Source organism: Salmo trutta, chromosome 13, assembly GCF_901001165.1.
Source record: "Salmo trutta chromosome 13, fSalTru1.1, whole genome shotgun sequence".
Classification (NCBI taxonomy): domain Eukaryota; kingdom Metazoa; phylum Chordata; class Actinopteri; order Salmoniformes; family Salmonidae; genus Salmo; species Salmo trutta.
The window spans coordinates 55,599,752-55,620,257 of NC_042969.1; the positions used below are offsets into that span (position 1 = coordinate 55,599,752).

At 42.4% G+C, this 20,506-nt stretch overlaps 1 protein-coding gene across 3 annotated transcripts in view; it reads left to right on the forward strand.

Annotated features, from left to right (window-relative positions):
* Positions 1-20,506, forward strand: part of LOC115206071 (limbic system-associated membrane protein-like) — a 760,567-nt gene that overhangs the window by 598,097 nt on the left and 141,964 nt on the right. For 2 of the 3 annotated variants that reach the window (XM_029772645.1, XM_029772644.1), the window contains exon 2: positions 14,124-14,202. In XM_029772645.1, coding sequence (XP_029628505.1) covers positions 14,124-14,202 — 79 coding nt within the window. Of the gene's footprint in view, positions 1-13,740; positions 14,203-20,506 lie in introns of those variants that run through there. The other variant, XM_029772643.1, reaches the window with a different exon arrangement.

The following is a 20,506-nucleotide window of genomic DNA, read 5'->3' on the forward strand; positions in this document are numbered from 1 at the left end:
CAACAGGCGGCAGAACAGAAGAACTCAGCTCTGGCTGAGGACAGACAGAGCAATTAGCCCTGCAGGAGGGGCTATAGGTTCTCCTTAGGTTAAGAGTCAGATAATCCATCCAGCTACTCCAGCGGTAAACAAGCAATGCTTAAACTATGGGATTAGCATAATTACTGTAGTTACTATGGGTGTCTGTTCATAGAAGTAGTGTAGATGAAAATGTATCAGTATAGAGTCTAACATATAGCAAGCGGGTGCAAGATAGTACTCTGTCTCCTCTTAGCATTAACTGTACCATAAGCTTAGATGTCCTGATCTATCATAAACAATTTCACCAGAGGAACACTAATAGATTTCATTCTTAGCTTCATGGCTGTATGATCATTTAATGCTATGATAATTCAAATTAATTACAGTTCCTTTTATTAGCTGATACAGTAAAAGGGAATGTACATTTCTTAAGACTGTGTGTGAAGTCCTCATTGGCAATTAGGGAGTTCTACTGAACTCCCTTCAAATGATTCTGGCGATCTATCCTTAGCACTGCAACAACGTTATCTTCTGTTTCATGGTTTTGATTTGAAGGTGAAAAAAATGATAACTTACAGCAAATGTTCTATGTTGAAAGAAATGGGTGGGGATGGCAGTGGCTGTTGCAATTAGTGCTCTGTACTTTTATATGGGATACTAATTAGAAAAATGTAAATCATGCAGATTTTGGCTGAGGGCCTAGAGATAGGCCTTTGGGGCTTCTGTCTCCAGAGATCCCAGGAACTTCTTTCTTTATCAAGGGACTCTATCCATTCATATGGAGAAGTACTGCATAATTCATCTGGGTCTGAAAGAGTCCGCTTTCTACTGGCCAGCCATTAAGGGATGAAGGATGTAGACTGCAAGGAAGTGGAAAATGTGTGTTTGCTTGAGAAGGTGTGTGTGTTGGCGTGAGAAACAAATAAAATAAAATTTTATTTGTAACATGCACCGAATTCAACAGGTGTGGACCTTAATATGAAATGCTTACTTACAAGCCCTTAACCGACAATTCAGTTAAGAAAATTAAGAGTTTAGAAAATATTTACTATATAAACTAAAGTAAAAAGAAAGTAGAACAATAAAATAACAATAACGAGATATGTCGAGGTAATTGAGTTAATATGTACACTACTGTTCATAAGTTTGGGGTCACTTAAAAATGTCCTTGTTTTTGAAAGAAAAACACATTTTTTGTCCATTAAAATAACATCAAATTGATCAGAAATACAGTGTAGACGTTGTTAATGTTGTAAATGATTACTATAGCTGGAAACAGCTGATTTTTTTATGGAATATCTACATAGGCGTACAGAGGCCCATTATCAGCAACCACCCCCCTGTGTTCCAATGGCACGTTGTGTTAGCTAATCCAAGTTTATCATTTTAAAAGGCTAATTTACATTTACATTTAAGTCATTTAGCAGATGCTCTTATCCAGAGCGACTTACAAATTGGTGCATTCACCTTAAGATATCCAGTGGAAAAACCACTTTACAATAGTGCATCTAAATCTTTTGGGGGGGGGGGTAGAAGGAGGGGGGGGGGGGGGGTAGAAGGATTACTTTATCCTATCCCAGGTATTCCTTAAAGAGGTGGGGTTTCAGGTGTCTCCGGAAGGTGGTGATTGACTCCGCTGTCCTGGCGTCGTGAGGGAGCTTGTTCCACCATTGGGGTGCCAGAGCAGCGAATAGTTTTGACTGGGCTGAGCGGGAGCTGTGCTTCCTCAGAGGTAGGGAGGCGAGCAGGCCAGAGGTGGATGAACGCAGTGCCCTTGTTTGGGTGTAGGGCCTGATCAGAGCCTGAAGGTACGGAGGTGCCGTTCCCCTCACAGCTCCGTAGGCAAGCACCATGGACTTGTAGCGGATGCGAGCTTCAACTGGAAGCCAGTGGAGAGAGCGGAGGAGCGGGGTGATGTGAGAGAACTTGGGAAGGTTGAACACCAGACGGGCTGCGGCGTTCTGGATGAGTTGTAGGGGTTTAATGGCACAGGCAGGGAGCCCAGCCAACAGCGAGTTGCAGTAATCCAGACGGGAGATGACAAGTGCCTGGACTAGGACCTGCGCCGCTTCCTGTGTGAGGCAGGGTCGTACTCTGCGAATGTTGTAGAGCATGAACCTACAGGATCGGGTCACCGCCTTGATGTTAGTGGAGAACGACAGGGTGTTGTCCAGGGTCACGCCAAGGTTCTTAGCACTCTGGGAGGAGGACACAAGGGAGTTGTCAACCGTGATGGCGAGATCATGGAACGGGCAGTCCTTCCCTGGGAGGAGGAGCAGCTCCGTCTTGCCGAGGTTCAGCTTGAGGTGGTGAGCCGTCATCCACACTGATATGTCTGCCAGACATGCAGAGATGCGATTCGCCACCTGGTTATCAGAAGGGGGAAAGGAGAAGATTAATTGTGTGTCGTCTGCGTAGCAATGATAGGAGAGACCATGTGAGGATATGACCGAGCCAAGTGACTTGGTGTATAGTGAGAATAGGAGAGGGCCTAGAACAGAGCCCTGGGGGACACCAGTGGTGAGAGCACGTGGTGCGGAGACAGATTCTCGCCACGCCACCTGGTAGGAGCGACCTGTCAGGTAGGACGCAATCCAAGCGTGGGCCGCGCCGGTGATGCCCAGCTCGGAGAGGGTGGAGAGGAGGATCTGATGGTTCACGGTATCAAAGGCAGCAGATAGGTCTAGAAGGATGAGCGCAGAGGAGAGAGAGTTAGCTTTAGCAGTGCGGAGAGCCTCCATGACACAGAGAAGAGCAGTCTCAGTTGAATGCCCAGTCTTGAAACCTGACTGATTAGGATCAAGAAGGTCATTCTGAGAGAGATAGCAGGAGAGCTGGCCAAGGACGGCACGTTCAAGAGTTTTGGAGAGAAAAGAAAGAAGGGATACTGGTCTGTAGTTGTTGATGTCGGAGGGATCGAGTGTAGGTTTTTTCAGAAGGGGTGCAACTCTCGCTCTCTTGAAGACGGAAGGGACGTAGCCAGCGGTCAAGGATGAGTTGATGAGCGAGGTGAGGTAGGGGAGAAGGTCTCCGGAAATGGTCTGGAGAAGAGAGGAGGGGATAGGGTCAAGTGGGCAGGTTGTTGGGCGGCCGGCCGTCACGAGACGCGAGATTTCATCTGGAGAGAGAGGGGAGAAAGAGGTCAAAGCACAGGGTAGGGCAGTGTGAGCAGGACCAGCGGTGTCGTTTGGCTTAGCAAACGAGGATCGGATGTCATCAGCCTTCTTTTCAAAATGGTTGACGAAGTCATCCGCAGAGAGAGAGGAGGGGGGGGGAGGGGGAGGAGGATTCAGGAGGGAGGAGAAGGTAGCAAAGAGCTTCCTAGGGTTAGAGGCAGATGCTTGGAATTTAGAGTGGTAGAAAGTGGCTTTAGCAGCAGAGACAGAAGAGGAAAATGTAGAGAGGAGGGCGTGAAAGGATGCCAGGTCCGCAGGGAGGCGAGTTTTCCTCCATTTCCGCTCGGCTGCCCGGAGCCCTGTTCTGTGAGCTCGCAGTGAGTCGTCGAGCCACGGCGCAGGAGTGGAGGACCGAGCCGGCCTGGAGGATAGGGGACAGAGAAAATCGAAGGATGCAGAAAGGGAGGAGAGGAGGGTTGAGGAGGCAGAATCAGGAGATAGGTTGGAGAAGGTTTGAGCAGAGGGAAGAGATGATAGGATGGAAGAGGAGAGAGTAGCGGGAGAGAGAGAGCGAAGGTTGGGACGGCGCAATACCATCTGAGTAGGGGCAGAGTGAGAAGTGTTGGATGAGAGCGAGAGGGAAAAGGATACAAGGTAGTGGTCGGAGACTTGGAGGGGAGTTGCAATGAGATTAGTGGAAGAACAGCATCTAGTAAAGATGAGGTCAAGCGAATTGCCTGCCTTGTGAGTAGGGGGGAAGGTGAGAGGGTGAGGTCAAAGGAGGAGAGGAGTGGAAAGAAGGAGGCAGAGGGGAATGAGTCAAAGGTAGACGTGGGGAGGTTAAAGTCACCCAGAACTGTGAGAGGTGAGCCATCCTCAGGGAAGGAACTTATCATGGCATCAAGCTCATTGATGAACTCGCCAAGGGAACCTGGAGGGCGATAAATGATAAGGATGTTAAGCTTGAAAGGGCTGGTAACTGTGACAGCATGGAATTCAAATGAGGAGATAGACAGATGGGTCAGGGGAGAAAGAGAGAATGTCCACTTGGGAGAGATGAGGATTCCAGTGCCACCACCCCGCTGGCTCGATGCTCTAGGGGTATGCGAGAACACGTAGGCAGACGAGGAGAGAGCAGTAGGAGTAGCAGTGTTATCTGTGGTAATCCATGTTTCCGTCAGCGCCAGGAAGTCTAGGGACTGGAGGGTAGCATAGGCTGAGATGAACTCAGCCTTGTTGGCCGCAGACCGGCAGTTCCAGAGGCTGCCGGAGACCTGGAACTCCACGTGGGTCGTGCGCGCTGGGACCACCAGGTTAGAGTGGCAGCGGCCACGCGGTGAGAAGCGTTTGTATGGCCTGTGCAGAGGGGAGAGAACAGGGATAGCCAGACACATAGTTGACAAGCTACAGAAGAGGCTATGCTAATGCAAAGGAGATTGGAATGACAAGTGGACTACACGTCTCGAATGTTCAGAAAGTTAAGCTTACGTTGCGAAAATCTTATTGACTAAGATGACGAAAATGCTAGCTAACTAACACAACACTACACTAATCAAGTCGTTCCGTTGTAATGTAATAGTTTCTACCGTGCTGCTAGTCGGTAGAGGTTGGCTATTATACAAAAGCAACTTTGTAGCTAGCTAACATAACATAACACTAATCAAGACGTTCCTTTGTAATGTATTTAGTTTCTACAATGCTGCTCGTCGGTAATAGTTGGCTGGGTATGGAACAATGGCGTCGCGGGGGACGGAAATAGCTGGCTAGCTAACCTAGCTAACCTAGCTATCCTCGATAATTACTAAACTACACAATTATCAAGCTATGACAAAGACAGCTATGTAGCTAGCTAGCTAACACTGCACTAGTCAAATCGTTCCGTTGTAATGTAATAGTTTCTACAGTGCTGCTAGTCGGTAGCGATTGGCTAGCTAGCGGTGTTGACTAGCTAGCAGCTAGCAGCCAGCAGTGTTGACTACGTTAGGAGGACGAAAAAATAGCTGGCCTCGATAATTACTCCTCGATAATTACTCTAATTACTCTAAACTACACAATTATCTTTGATAGCTAAGAAAAAATTGTTCAGATCAAACAAACCAAACCGTTGTAATGTAAAGAAGTGTAATATTACCTTTGGAGCGAAGCGAAGTGCGACTGCTCGCTCCGGACACAATACAATTGATCATTAGAAAACGCTTTTGCAATTATGTTAGCACAGCTGAAAACTGTCGTGATGATTAAAGAAGCAATAAAACTGGCCTTCTTTAGACAAGTTGAGTATCTGGAGCATCAGCATATGTGGATTCGATTTCAGGCACTAAATGGCTAGAAACAAAGACCTTTTACCTTTTATCATGACACAAGGCGAGACCCAGATGTAGACACAGGAGGCAGATGGTTGGAATTTAAGATGTTTAATAAATCCAAAGGGAGTAGGCAAGAGAATGGTCGTGGACAGGCAAAAGGTCAAAACCAGTTCAGAGTTCAGGAGTTACCGAAGGGCAGGCAGAATGGTCAGGCAGGCGGGCATGGAGTCCAGAAGACAGGCAAGGGTCAGGACCGGGTGGACTAGCAAAGGAGAATAGAAAAAGGAGTAAGGGAAAAAACACACTGGTTGACTTGATAAACATACAAGACGAACTGGTACAGAGAGACAGGAAACACAGGGATAAATACACTGGGGAAAACAAGCGACACCTGGAGGGGGTGGAGACAATAACGAGGACAGGTGAAACTGATCCGGGTGTGACACCTTTCTTCTGAAACTCGTCAATCTATTCTTGTTCTGAGAAATAAAGGCTATTCCATGCAAGAAATTGCCAAAAAACTGAAAATCTCGAACAGGGCTGTGTACTACTCCCTTCACAGAACAGCGCAAACTAGCTCTAACCAGAATAGAAAGAGAAGTGGGAGGCCCCAGTGCACAACTGAGCAAGCGGACAAATATATTAGAGTGACTAGTTTGAGAAACAGACACCTCACAAGTCCTCAACTGGCAGCTTCATTAAATAGTACCCGCAAAACACCAGTCTCAACGTCAACAGTGAAGAGGCGAATCCGGGATGCTGGCCTTCTAGGCAGAGTTCCTCTGTCCAGTGTCTGTGTTCTTTTGCCTATCTTAATCTTTTCTTTTTATTGGCCAGTCTGAGATATGGCTTTTTCTTTGCAACTCTGCCTAGAAGGCCAGCATCCTGGAGTCGCCTCTTCACTATTGACGTTGAAACTGGTGTTTTGCGGGTACTATTTAATGAAGCTGCCAGTTCAGGACTTGTGAGGCAATGTACTTGTCATCTTGCTCAGTTGTGCACAGGGGCCTCCCACTCCTCTTTCTATTCTGGTTAGAGACAGTTTGCACTGTTCTGTGAAGGGAGAGGTACTCAGCGTTGTACGAGATCTTCAGTTTCTTGGCAATTTCTCGTATGGAATAGCCTTCATTTCTCAGAGCAAGAATAGACTGACGAGTTTCAGAAGAAAGTTATTTGTTTGTGGACATTTTGAGCCTGTAATCGAACCCTTAAATGCTGATGCTCCAGATACTCAACTAGTCTAAAGAAGGCCAGTTTTATTGCTTCTTTAATCATCACGACATTTTTCAGCTGTGCTAACATAATTGCAAAAGGGTTTTCTAATGATCAATTAGCCTTTTAAAATGATAAACTTGGATTAGCTAACACAATGTGCCATTGGAACACAGGAGTGATGGTTGCTGATAGTGGGCCTCTGTACACTTATGTAGATATTCTATAAAAAAAAATCTGCCGTTTCTAGCTACAATAGTCGTTTACAACATTAACAATGTCTACACTGTATTCGGATCAATTTGATGTTATTTTAATGGACAAAAAAATTTGCTTTTCTTTCAAAAACAAGGAAATGTCTGTGACCCCAAACCTTTTAACTGTAGTGTATGTTTTTGGAGGAAATGTGCTAGAATTAGGCCTAAATTCAAATGTATATCCCAAGGGATTTTTTTCCCTCCAGAGTGACCTTTTGCAGATCAACAATCAAAACAAAAACAAAAGAATCCCATTTTCCTGTGTAACCTTCAAGTCTCATGCAGTGGTACGTTTCTGTTGTGTTTTCACAGATTTGCCTTCAAGTCATCCACTATTCCCATGTCCCTACGTTTAAAGAGGCCCCATAGAAAAGTTAGAACTCACAACAACTCACTAAGCTGAACATTACATAGAGGCAAAAAAACAAAGCAAACTGATAAATAAATTCGTTGAAGCGGTAAATTGAACAATTGTTGATTGTAACCAAAATCCAAGCTGGCAAAATAGGGTGTATAAGATAGGCTATGAGGTAGATAGTGAACGGTACAGTGGATCTTTTAAGTTTTGTAGTTTGATTTGGTCGCTATGTTTGTCTTAAAAGACTGTACTGTAACAAGGTGAGTCTAGTGTACGCACATAGTGTCTGCAATGGCTGTTTGTGGCATTGAGTCTCTAACAAGTAATATAAATTTGCAGTATATAAAACATAAACGACTAGCGAAACCTTTATGATAGTATGTGTACTGTACAGTATGTCAACACCTTTGTTGACACCTCAGCGTTCAGTTGCTTTTTTTCTTGTGCTATTCGCCTTCAATACAACATTTTTCTATTGCTCTATCTATGTACTACGCCTCTATGTGGACAGCCTGTTTGTGAAATGAATAGCAAAAGAATGACCTGAGGGTTGGTGGAGACTCTGGGAAAGGTCAAACTCCCACCGTCACGCCTTCAGAATGAGTCGCTGCATGATTAGCTTCTCCAATCATGGGGTGTAATGTCAGGATCACCATTTGCATGGAGATTGACCCATACCAGATGCATTTGATTCCCTTTGATCACAGAATACATTGTTGGAACAGTGATGTCGGAATTCATAAATCTTTTGGCCTTGACTTGGAGAAGGTTGTGCACTATGGATTTGACTCTCGGTTGCATGTGAGTTATCATTTCAGCAATCGTGCAATATGCAGGGCTTCTTGTAATTGCATATTCATCTGAATGTTCATACATCCGAGAATGCAGAGTGTTTTCACACCTTAGTCCCTGTTCACCTCACAGACCTTACATAATGTCTGTGAGGATTTTAACCTTGTGTAGGATTTTAGCATTCAGAGGCTTCTTGCTGACCGTTATCTTTTTTTGCACATGGATTTTCTGCAAAGAATAAAATTAACTCTATTACATACAGGGCTTGAGGAAAAATCATCTTGTGTGAAAACAAAAATGAATGCCTATGCTTATTACTGTAGCATTCACTTCTGAGTTGTGTTTTTGCATTGTGATCATCTTTATGAAGGTGAATATCTCTGTCAACCTAGCTATGTTGACCAAATTGTTTTTGGGGTGTTTATTCCATGCGTGAAGCAAAGTATTTGTCGAGAAACCATGATAGCTTTTGCCAAGCCAAATATTTAAGGAAATCTGTTAACAGAGAACACATTAGTGTGACTGATGTTTGGATCCCAGTACTACACAAACAATATGCTTATTTTGGCTTGGTATATAATCAATCTATACTGCTGGGAATTTTTTTAAACTTGCTCGCCATGCGTTTGAATATTATCAGTTGGGACATTATCAGCACTGAAGTCAGCATAAATATCTCATGACTCACTGGACAACATTTGACAACAGAGGAAACTTCACCAAATAAGCAGAGTTTTACACTAACAGCAAACCACATTTTTGCTGAATTCTAAATGTATGCCTAGCCCATACTTCCTATGCATTCCTGTAGATCTGAAACAATTGGATAGCTGTATATAATATGGCAAAAATACCACCCAGCCTTTTACCTGATCCTGAACAGGATCAATCTGGTACTTCCAGCAATATCTTACAGTCATGCCAAGGCAATTGATTTGGAATTCAGTACTAGTTGAGGGCTTAACAAGGTTTCTCCCTCATCAGAAACCGTAAAAAGAGGTCAATCACCACTTTGAGCACAACATTGCCATTCTTTGTGCCCATTCTCTTTTATTATCTTTGCTGCCAGCTTGAGTTTTGCTGACAAACGGCTCATCAGGCAAAGATGTAATTCATTGTGTTCCTCCTGTGATATATTGCTGAGTGCAGGTGCCGTATCCTTTTTCCTGCATATCCTGCATTTCGCTGCCAGGAGCTCGCGTATGACGGGAATGTCAAGGTAAATTATGCATCCACTCTTTTTTTCCCCACAAAGAGAATGAAATTAATCAGAACACACTGTCGGTGGGCGTGTTCGTTAATGTTCACTTTTCCTTTTTGACACGGGCCATAGTAAGTTAGGTAATAGTATGATCTCAGGGGTGAGAATGCCTCATTGATCACCCAAAGTTCAGTAATGGTCCTAGAACCATTTGTGTTTATAATCAGGTTACCCTACACAGTTCATGAAGAATCATGCCTTGCAGAGTTCAATAATGATGAACCCTTTTTACCTGGAATTGCTTCTCCAATATTTTTGAGTTTGTCATTTTGAAGAGGGGGATTGTTTAATGAGGGGATAACAGAAACTCTTTGTTCAGCTTAGGAGGCTTTAAATGGACCTCATTTCAGGTTCTAGTTCTCTCAATACAGTTCACTCACTCAGTGTTATCTCACTACATTCTGCTCTTACCCAATAACAGTTTGTTCAAAGACAGAGGAACAATACTTTCTCCAGACATGTGGAGTGACAACATGGTGCAAATAGTGATTGTCATGACAAATCTCCACCATGCTGCATGTTATGAGTAAGCATAAATATGCTGAGTAGGATAACGGATGTTTTTCTCATCTCTAGAATGCCTCTAAATTGCTGTCCTTCATGCATGTGGACTTATAATTATGCATACTGTACCTTTAACATCTAAATTCACTCGCTAGTACAATTCATACTGTATTACAACGTGATTTGCATAGTACAGTATGTCGTTCCCAACATACAACAGGGCTTTCCAGTGTTTTAATACCCCTCTGGTATCGCCTGAGCTTGGAGCAACACAGTGCCATGGAACTAGTTCTGTCAGTCTTCTTTATTTTAGCAGTGTACAGTATGTGGGGAAGAGTGGGGTGGTCTGTGTGAGGAAGGGCTGAGTGGGTTTCTCTAGTCTAGTGTGTGGTCGAGGGCAGCGTTCAGGCTTGGAATATAGATGAACAGTAACCATATCATATGTTGACGGTATGGTGGGTAAAGAAGGAGGAGAGGAAGGGAGGAGGGGAGTTCTCTCTCCCGGTCTTCTCTCAGTGTTCTTGGTGCTCAGTCACGTCACTGTACTGCAGTAGGATAATGCTAATGCAGTAGGATAATGTACAGACTGTGAGGGAGGAAAAGAGAGGGGTTGTAGCTCTAAATTATCTTGCCCATGTTGCATCAGTGGAAGGCTTATGGCTATGAGCATAATGTTTCAATGGGATATTTAGGACCTAATTAACTTACACATTTTGTACCAGTGCAAAAATTATCTTTTTCAGAGGAGAATAAGAAAAATAACAGTAACACTTTACTTGACACCCAGCATCCTAACACGTTATGACATGATCATAACCGTGTCATATGTCATGACAGCTGACATAACTTGTCATAATATGGTCATGACCCATATATTTACACTGTTGTGACATATATTGCGATATTTTATGGCTTGTTATGACACCTACATAGAGTGTCAAAACTCACATTTATTCAAAGGTGTTTTTTCCCTGGCAAGAAGTCTCCTTTCATTTAAAAGTTTGTTTCTTAAGTCCTTTGTTGTTGTTGTAATGAATTTCTTACGGTCCTGTTTTTTTTCATCATATTTTAAATAACTTGCAGAAAATGCACTTTATAACACATTCATGAAGCGTTATGACCATCCTGTGTCACTTTACTTGGACTAAGAAAATACACTTTATGACACTGTCAAGAAGCATGATCACCATCATAATCATGATAATCATATAAGCCAGATAGGCCTATCACGTACATGCCCTTATCTCAGTCATCAATCAAAAAGAGGGTGTCTTGTCCTGCTCCTGAAATCTGATCCTGCATTCATCTCCGTCATCAGCAACAGAGCATTGGGGAGGTTCATGTCTGACATCAAGTTGTGTGAAATTACAATGATAATTTCATATGGTCAATTCCAGCAAATGTTATATAACATAAACATACTGTTAACAAGTAAGCTATGGTGTAACGGAATGTTTTGTGTTGTGTGGTAGGTTTTGACACTCTTATGTAGGTGTCATAACCAGCCACAAAATAATGCAATATATGTCACAACCGGCCTAAATATATATGTCATGACAGTGTTATGACCATATTATGACAGGTTATGAAAAGTTATTTCAGCTGTTATGACATATTATGACATGGTTATGACTGTGTCATAAGGTGATATGACACTAGTTGCCAAGTAAAGTGTTACTAAAAGGGTAAGAACAAAACTAGAACATGAAAGTCAAGAGTGAGTGAATAACATGAATCATTTTCACTAATGTTTAATGAATTATCTTAATATGAATGTGTTATTGATCTACTTTAATGTTGTAGCCTATTCTCTCTTGCAAATAAAAAGTACATATGCAGTGCACATGCTTAATTAATCTGGCTCTGAATATGAATAGAAGAGTTTATCCATACAGTGTGCGTAGAGCTTGGCCATGTGCAAACTATTCTATCTTGCTAAAACTTCTCAGTTGCTTTTCGTAAAGGAAGATGGAGTTTGACATTCTGTTCAAGGAAGCATGAGGGAGGATCCACAGCGGAAAGCATTTTAGTGCTCCCTCTAATGCACTAGTATTAGCACTTCAATAAACTGTCCCATATTAATTATGCTCATAATTCCCTCCAATCTCTCACAGATGCAGCTCCATTCTGGGCTAATCTCACACTGAAGCCTCATTGCAGCATGCTGCTGATGCTAAAACTGAGAAGCCAAGTGTGTTTTAGTGCTATTCCTCACAATTTGTCTGAAACACAGACTGTTCTTATAGGCCAGGGTTCCCCAACTGGCCGAATTTGGCCCACCAGGTTTTTGAGCTATTTTGTAATTGTTGGACATAAAAGACTGTAAAAACACCTGCAAAATCAGCTCCAAGTGATTTTAATTTGGGAAATATGTTCCAAAGTATTCCCATGCATAATAGAGAGATACTGTATATGTGATCATATTCAAATGTAAGCAAATGTTTTAATCAAATATTATATCTGTTTGGGCTTCTTGCGGTCAATTTGCGGTCTACAAATGATTTATAATTATGTTCCGGCTCCCTGACCATCCGCTCAAGAAAAAAACGTCCCACGGCTGAATCTAGTTGATGATCCCTGCTGTAAGCTACTTTGGCGGTCAACAAAGGATTACATTAGATCATTAATCATAATAACAAATACTGGTGTTTATTCAGGATATAAACACAGGTTCTATGTCGGAGATGAAGACGGTGAATGCTGATGCTGTTTACTATTTTTCTCATTATGATCAAATGTGCAAACTGTCTGATTTCACTTTACAATTAAATAAGCTTTTGGGTGATTGAACATAAGGAAACAGCCTATTAAATCTGTTTCCTGATTAGCAAGAAAAAAAAAAAAAATGCTCGGTCCCCACATTTACATTTCTGATGAAGTTGAAGGCATGCCCTTGCAACTCTTGCACCAGTAACAGCCAAAGTGATTATAATTACCTTCCTTGTTAAAATCAAAGCCAATGTGTCTAGACACCGTTTTATGATGACGGATTGGGCATGACCCTATAAAGAATAAACAACTTTACCCATCAGCTCTTTCATCATGTAGTGAGCGTATTAAAGATAAAAAGAAAATTAATGTCTGAACTGTAATCTTCCCCAAAATAAGTCTTCACTGTAGAATATGTTTCTGTAGCCTTTAAAGAAATACATTAGCTTACAAAATAGAACACGGAAATAATATTTTGAGTCAAAATAGTTTTCTAATGTAGGCTATATGTTAGAGTTCAGTTCAGGTGGTCGCGCATAGCCAGGTAAGATAAGGTGACAAGATGCACAAGGATGTTGTGCACCTTGTCACCTTACCTTAACCGGCTATGCTTGACAAGGTCTTCAGTGTTGAGCAATTTCGCTCCATAGTTGGGCTATACTGGTAGCCCTACAGTCCTCTTGAAATACCTGAGGTAGGCTATATGGATCAAAGAAATGGAATGACAGAATTAGAATACAATTATCTTTCTATTTCTATGTACGAGGGAAAGCAAGCACAATGCATCCAATACTGTAGGTTTTTAATGCACAGTTCAAAAGGCTCCCACACACATTTTATCAAATAAAAATAAATAAAACATCAATCAATTAAAATGTGAACCTGTATGCCCATGAATATAATTTTAATAACTACATTTTGCTTATAATTTCTTTGGGTCATGTCATGACCATGTTGGCATGTAGTCTTAACTTGTGGACCTTGAACAACAAGCGAGGCATTTACTTCGACACATAGCCAATGACTTTCCTCTCCTCTCAGCTGCCGACCGCAGTTGAGTCTAGCAGAAAGGGACCTCAGCTGGTGCTGTTGTCGTGACAACCAATAAGGGCGCATCAAACTCTCGTGAAGGGGGCAGCAGTGCGATGTATTAACGGGGGTGGGGTAATCGGGTAGAGAGAGCGCTAGAGTGAGAGGCGCTGGTGACTGGAGAGGTTTGAATTTCCTCCCCACCTCTAAAGAACTCTGCTGCCTGCTCATCGCTGCCTTTACGCGGGAGCAGAACGCACAGTGGAATACAGCGCATGCAGAGAGGGTTTACGGAATATATGTTTTCCTCCAAGCCATTTTGTTTTCGTTATTTCAACGCATATTTATCTTCCTCAACATCATAGAAGCCCTTAGTCACACTTTGGCGTGGAGTAGGATATTGCCAAGGGTCGGAGCGCCACTTCAATTCCCTTTTAAAGTCCAAACACTTTCTCTCGGATCTCTGCGCGTCCGGTTAGGAAATGCTGGTCGGAAGGAGACCGTGTTGGAGGCAATTGCAGGCTTCTTTTTTCAGACTCCTGTGTCTTATTCCCACAGGGTTCCCCGTCCGAAGTGTGGATATGCAGCGAGCGACCGACAACATTACTATTCGTCAGGGTGATACAGCGGTTATCAGGTAGGTCTCAAACTCAACTTTCCATTCGTTCGCAGCCTCCAAGTGATGCTGAGTTTTGTCTGCAGTGCATAGAACCAGCATGGAATGAAATTATCACTGATTCAATTGGCACGTTCACTAATGTGTAGACTACTGATGCCTAATGTGATCTAATTCAAAATATTGAAATGTCACGTGTTTTAAATTGTATAGGACATCAACTAAGTTAAATACTCATCAATAGGGTATTATATGATAAAAATAGCCTCTTTCGGATGAGAAATGTAGTGATAAAAATATGCTTTTTTGGAAGGGAGGATTTCAAGTGAATTATTTGATCTGATATGCGATTTGATATAGCTCCATAGCCTAGTCTACTATGTAGTCTATGCCACAGTCACATTATCATCCCCAAACTGCAAAATAATGGTGTAGCCTAACTTAAACGACAGTGCCCTGGTATTCATTGGAAATCACTGAAAACGTTAAGTGCGTCATGAAATCGGCCAGAGATGATGAAGCGGCGGATTATAGGAGGCTACTCTTTTCAATGTCGGAGAGGCAAGGGCTGTGTTGGGTAGCATACAATACATAACAACGCAGTTTGATTTTCCGAATTGCACAACTGTCCGAAATCACCCGGTTATGAAAAATAAGTGCAAAGCGCCATAAAAGCTTCACGGAGGATGGAATCCATCGTGTCTTTGTGCCTTTTTTTGTCGGGAGTAGTTTTAGCCTATAGTTAATCACCTCCCAGACAATGCAAGCTGTCAATTTAAAGCTATTATGTTGTTGTTGGACACAGATGTCATTAGTCACGTGGTCACAGCCATGCGTTTTTGGACGAGCAGGTCAGTGAGGGGCTAGGACTACCCCTCCCCCTCCCATAAACAAATTATTTGGAGGGGTCTATGCAAGTCACAACAACAATATTTCTCTCTCTAACTCACTCTCCCTCACACACTTGCTGATTTTTTTTTAACCACTGAATTGAAAAGTATGCTAATGTAGAGTTTATTTCTGGCATAGCCTACATGATAAAGAATTAACCATTATGACTGTTATGTCTGAAAAGTAGCTTGGAGGAAAAGTGATGTTATGTATGATATTTTTATTTTTGTGTAATGTTAAATGAGAGCAATCGGATCTTTATAGAGCAATATTAGGTGTTGTACCCATTGTGAGGTGCACACACTGTACCAGACAGAGGCAAAGAGAGTATTGTTGTATATTCGCTGACGGGTTGTCTATAGAGTTTGGGAATCATTGATCCAGACACACCCCTACTGTGCTGTATTGCCCTACAGCGCCTCTGCATGCCAAGCTGTTATATGTTCTCTATACATACCCTACATGACCGTGACCGCTCGTCGAACATCTCATTCCAAAATCATGGGCATTAATATGGAGTTAGTCCCCCTTTGCTGCTATAACAGCCTCCACTCTTATGGGAAGGCTTTCCAATAGATGTTGGAACATTGCTGCGGGAACTTACTTCCGTTCAGCCACGAGTATTGGTGAGGTCGGCACTGATGTTGGGCGATTAGGCCTGGCTCGAAGTCTGCGTTCCAGTTCATCCCAAACGTGTTCGATGGGGTTGAGCTCGGGGGCCTTGTGCAGGCCAGTCAAGTTCTTCCACACCAACCTCGACAAACCCTTTCTGTATGGACCTCACTTTGTGCATGGGGGCATTGTCATGCTGAAACAGGAAAGGGCCTTCCCCAAGCACAGAATCATCTAGAATGTCATTGCATGCTGTAGCGTTAAGATTTCCCTTCACTGGAACTAAGGGGCCTAGCCCGAACCATAAAAAAGAGCCCAAGACCATTATTCCCCCTCCACCAAACTTTACAGTTGGCACTATGCATTGGGACAGGTAGCGTTTTCCTGGCATCTGCCAAACAAAGATTTGTCTGTCGGTCTACCAGATGGTGAAGTGTGATTCATCACTCCAGACAACACCTTTCCACTGCTCCAGAGTCCAATGGCGGTGACCTTTACACCACTCCAGCCGATGCTTGGCATTGCGCATGGTGATCTCAGGCTTGTGTGCGGCTGCTCGGCCTTGGAAACCCATTTCATGAAGCTCCAGACTAACAGTTCCTGCGCTGATGTTGCTTCCAGAAGCAGTTTGGAACTCGGTAGTGAGTGTTGCTAACCGGGCAGATGATTTTCACGCGCTACGTGCTTCAGCACTCGGAGGGCCCATTCTGTGAGCTTGTGTGGCCTACCACTTTGCGGCTGAGCCGTTGTTGCTTCTAGACGTTTCAGTCCACAAACTTTTGTATATATAGTGTATCAATGCACTTGAACTAATACACAGTAGAATATGCTTGCCTTTTCTCCTACATCAGACTGTATCAGAGCACACAATCATGTTCTAAGGGCAAATCACATTCAGATATTATATTGAAGACATGAATTCAAGAACTATCCAGTGTCTCTAGACCTGAAAATGTATATCACAGTACCATTTCATTAATTGTAGCAGTTATTGTCTGTAAGGTGTGAGGGATTGTACAGATCAACATCATCATCATTCTGGCCCCTCTCTGGATTTTGTGTTAAACGCTCTACAACAAAGCTTTCTTAGTGTCCAACAAGCTTTCTCTGCGCTTAACCTTGTTCTGAACACCTCTAAAACAAAGTTAATGTGGTTTGGTAAGAAGAATGCCTCTCTCCCCACAGGTGTGATTACTACCTCTGAGGGTTTAGAGCTTGAGGTAGTCACCTCCTACAAGTACTTGGTATTATGGCTAGACGGTACTGTCCTTCTCTCAGCACATATCAAAGCTGCAGGCTAAGGTTAAATCTAGACTTGGTTTCCTCTATTGTAATTGCTCCTCTTTCACCTCAGCTGCCAAACTAACCCTGATTCAGATGACCATCCTACCCATGCTAGATTACGGAGACATCATTTATAGATCGGCAGGCGAGGGTGCTCTCGAGTGGCTAGATGTACTTTACCATTCGGCCATCAGGTTTGCCACCAATGCTCCTTACTGCACTCTATACTCCTCTATACACATCACTGCACTCTATACTCCTCTGTAAACTGGTCATCTCTGTATACCTGTCGCAAGACCCACTGGTTGATGCTTATTTATAAAACCCTCTTAGGCCTCACTCCCCCCTCTCTGAGATACCTACTGCAGCCCTCATCCTCCACATACAACAATACCAGTCACATTCTGTTAATCCCAGCCCCTGTCCCCACAGGAGGCCTTTTGTCTTTTGGTAGGCCGTCATTTTAAATAAGAATTAGTTCTTAACTGACTTACCTAGTTAAATAAGAGGTACAAAAAAGAATAATCATCGTCTGATCCAGCATAAGACCTATTGAAAGTTATAATAAAGTGAGAAGCATTTAACTTTCAGTCTAGAGAACTATTCACCTGATCCTCTCATGCTGATGCAGTACTAAAACGATGGGAATATCTCAAAGCCTGTGGTAGCCTACAGCCTATATTGCTAACCTGTAGGTCAACGGTGTGCTGACCACTCCGGTGTTGTCACAGCCAGGCCCAGCAGGTTTAGGACCTATAATCCACTTACTGGATTTCCTCTCTCTAATCACTTCCATCAATTAAATGACTTGATCATCAAGTTAATCAATTCAAACGTAGTTACTGTTGAATGTTACTAAGGCTCAGCAATTAATATCCATTTAAAAATCTAGTCATTCAGTTTACTCAGTGCATTCATTTCCTTCAATTATGAGTGAGTTTAGCCTTCACCCGGTCTGTACAGTAATATATGTTCTGCTCAGTGCCTAGTTGTTGTCCTTCCATACAGGATCACTCACTGAGCATAATATTAAAACATGTTTCCTGAAGTTACATTTGTGAACATAAGTTGGCTTCAAGTTGACCTTGTAGTAGTTAACTCAATTATCAACGACTACACAACAAACTGCAGTTGTGCATCCTGTAGCCCAACCAAACAATATGCATGTTTCACTCCCCAGTTTGAACAGCAAAATCTGATAGAAGAAAAAAGGGCCACTATGAGAGAACTTTTAGGGGCGGCCCTCAGGGTAGTCATTTGTTGCTTGAGAAAGTGTAGCCTGTTTGATTCCATAAGCTGGTTTTGTCATGCTGTTGCGATATCCGTGGCCTAGAGAAATAATATAGCCGTGACTCCATTACCGATGCCTGCAGCTTAGTCATGACATTACAGGCATAGGTGGAGCTGAACCCTTAATGAAACTATTTTGTTACCCAGTAGCTGTGGTGTGCTAGTAACAATGTCCCTAAGATGAGAAAGAAAAAGGGCCTCATAACACATGCAAGACAAATTACCAAACTAATTGGCCTTTCTCAACATCCGCCCTTTAATATTGATTAAAATAAGGGTGAAGGTTATTTGAATTTCCAGGTGTAATCAATTGCAGAATAATATCTTTATACTGTACATGCTTGGTGTGCAATAGTAAACCTCTGTTGTATAACATTAGCTTTAGCAACTATTTACCTTTAACCTCATGTGCTTGGCTAGCAGCTCAGAGTTAATCTGTTAAACCCTAAGACTGTTTAAGTCAGTCTCATCACATGAGATGAGATTCACATAACATGAATGTATTAGTACAGTAGTCTATGTCGACGCATTCTTTAGATGAGGTACTGTATAGGTCCCCTGTGAATCATGCTGATTACGATTTATTGACGTCTTTGGCTGATTAATACCAATTGAACATTTTCTTCTCTGCATGATTCAACTTAATTCATGTCCCAAACGTCTTGTTACATCCCCAAACATTTCGATCGCAGTGAAAATGTCCTACATTCTGAACCACTTTGAGATTGATACCAGCTCAACAACCCAAATGTAACCCTCTCAGTCAAAGTGAATCACGGCTGCATCTCTTAAGTTATTTTGTATCCCTTTGCAGCATTTCCGTGTCACAATGCTTTACTTTTTAATTGCTTTTTCACTTGTTGGCAGTACCGTGGCCTTCAGGGTGCGTTCTGATGTGGGAGAAGTGCAGAAAATTGACAATTGCTTATTAAAGCATTAATGGCACAGACACTGTGATTGCTCTTCGGCAGGTCAATTATCATTGATTTGACAATATCCACTCCGTCTCGTAGAATTTGGTTGGAGATCATTGTGGGCTTGTGTTTTGCCCTTAGGCCCGTTGTCACAGACACCCGAATATCCCATTTCAATTCAGCTATGAAAGGCTCAGTGGGTTTAACCCTGCTGGGTTCAGATATCAGACGTGTGAGGCGAGTTCTCATTGAGATGTGCCGACATAGCAGACCCTGTGTAGCTTTTTAAATCTACAATTTGTGATCTGGGAATCCTGTCAATGGTTATTTCAATTATTGACATATACATATACAAATGTTACATTTCCCCAGCCTCATCCCTCAGCTGTATACCAAAACATGTGGCGGGCTCGCCAGTTTGTTGTTTTTCGAATCCCAAACTGTAGCTTTAATATGGTCTCCCATGCATCGGATCAGGATCAGGCTGGAAGACATTGTGGTTTGATGGCGAATGTGGCCTTGAAAGGATGATGTGACGTTATCTAGGAAATTACTATCTTCTCAGAGTATACTTCAGCTCACGTTTGATTTTATTTGACATCTTCCGGGAACATGTGTTGTCAAAACAAGATTTTTCTTCTATGCTGTATAGTTGTAAGTATATCAGTGCCAAGAATATGAGCTATCTACAGTATGTCAGACATTCTTTTGAGGATAAAAACAGATAAATGATACCTACTCAATACTGTTTCCATGTAATTCAGGGGCATAGTTCCAAGTGTATGGAAGGATAGAGCACTTTCTAGCTCGTTTAATGTTATTTGTTTAAAAGGCTACTGAAACACACCCAAACCTCTCTCCAGATGAAGTGTTGGAGTGTTGTCAATTCTCATTATAATGAACAGGCCGTTTTAGTTTAAGTTTGTGGTGGGATTTACAAAAAGATTGCCTCTGATTGTTTTAGGATTTACAACAGAGAATTGTTTAAGTGTTGCTTACAATACTAGCTGCTATTGATCCCAGTAGAAAGTGAATGGCTTAACTGTTGACTCACGGATCCCAATCCAAATACAAACCTCGCAGTTAAGAGATTATGCTCATTTGCATAACACCAGTATAGAAAATGCATTTTCATTGTTCTCTTTAAGAACTGCACATTGATCATATAAATACCAGACTGATTATCCTGTGTGTTCACTTTTCTTGGGCAAATTTTTTTCAAGTGCAAAAGTTCCATTAAATCTATTAGAGTAATGTGGTTGTGTTGTTATGACCGTATATATCCCCCCCTTATTACCTCTAACAATTGCCGAGTCATTGACTCCAAACATGGA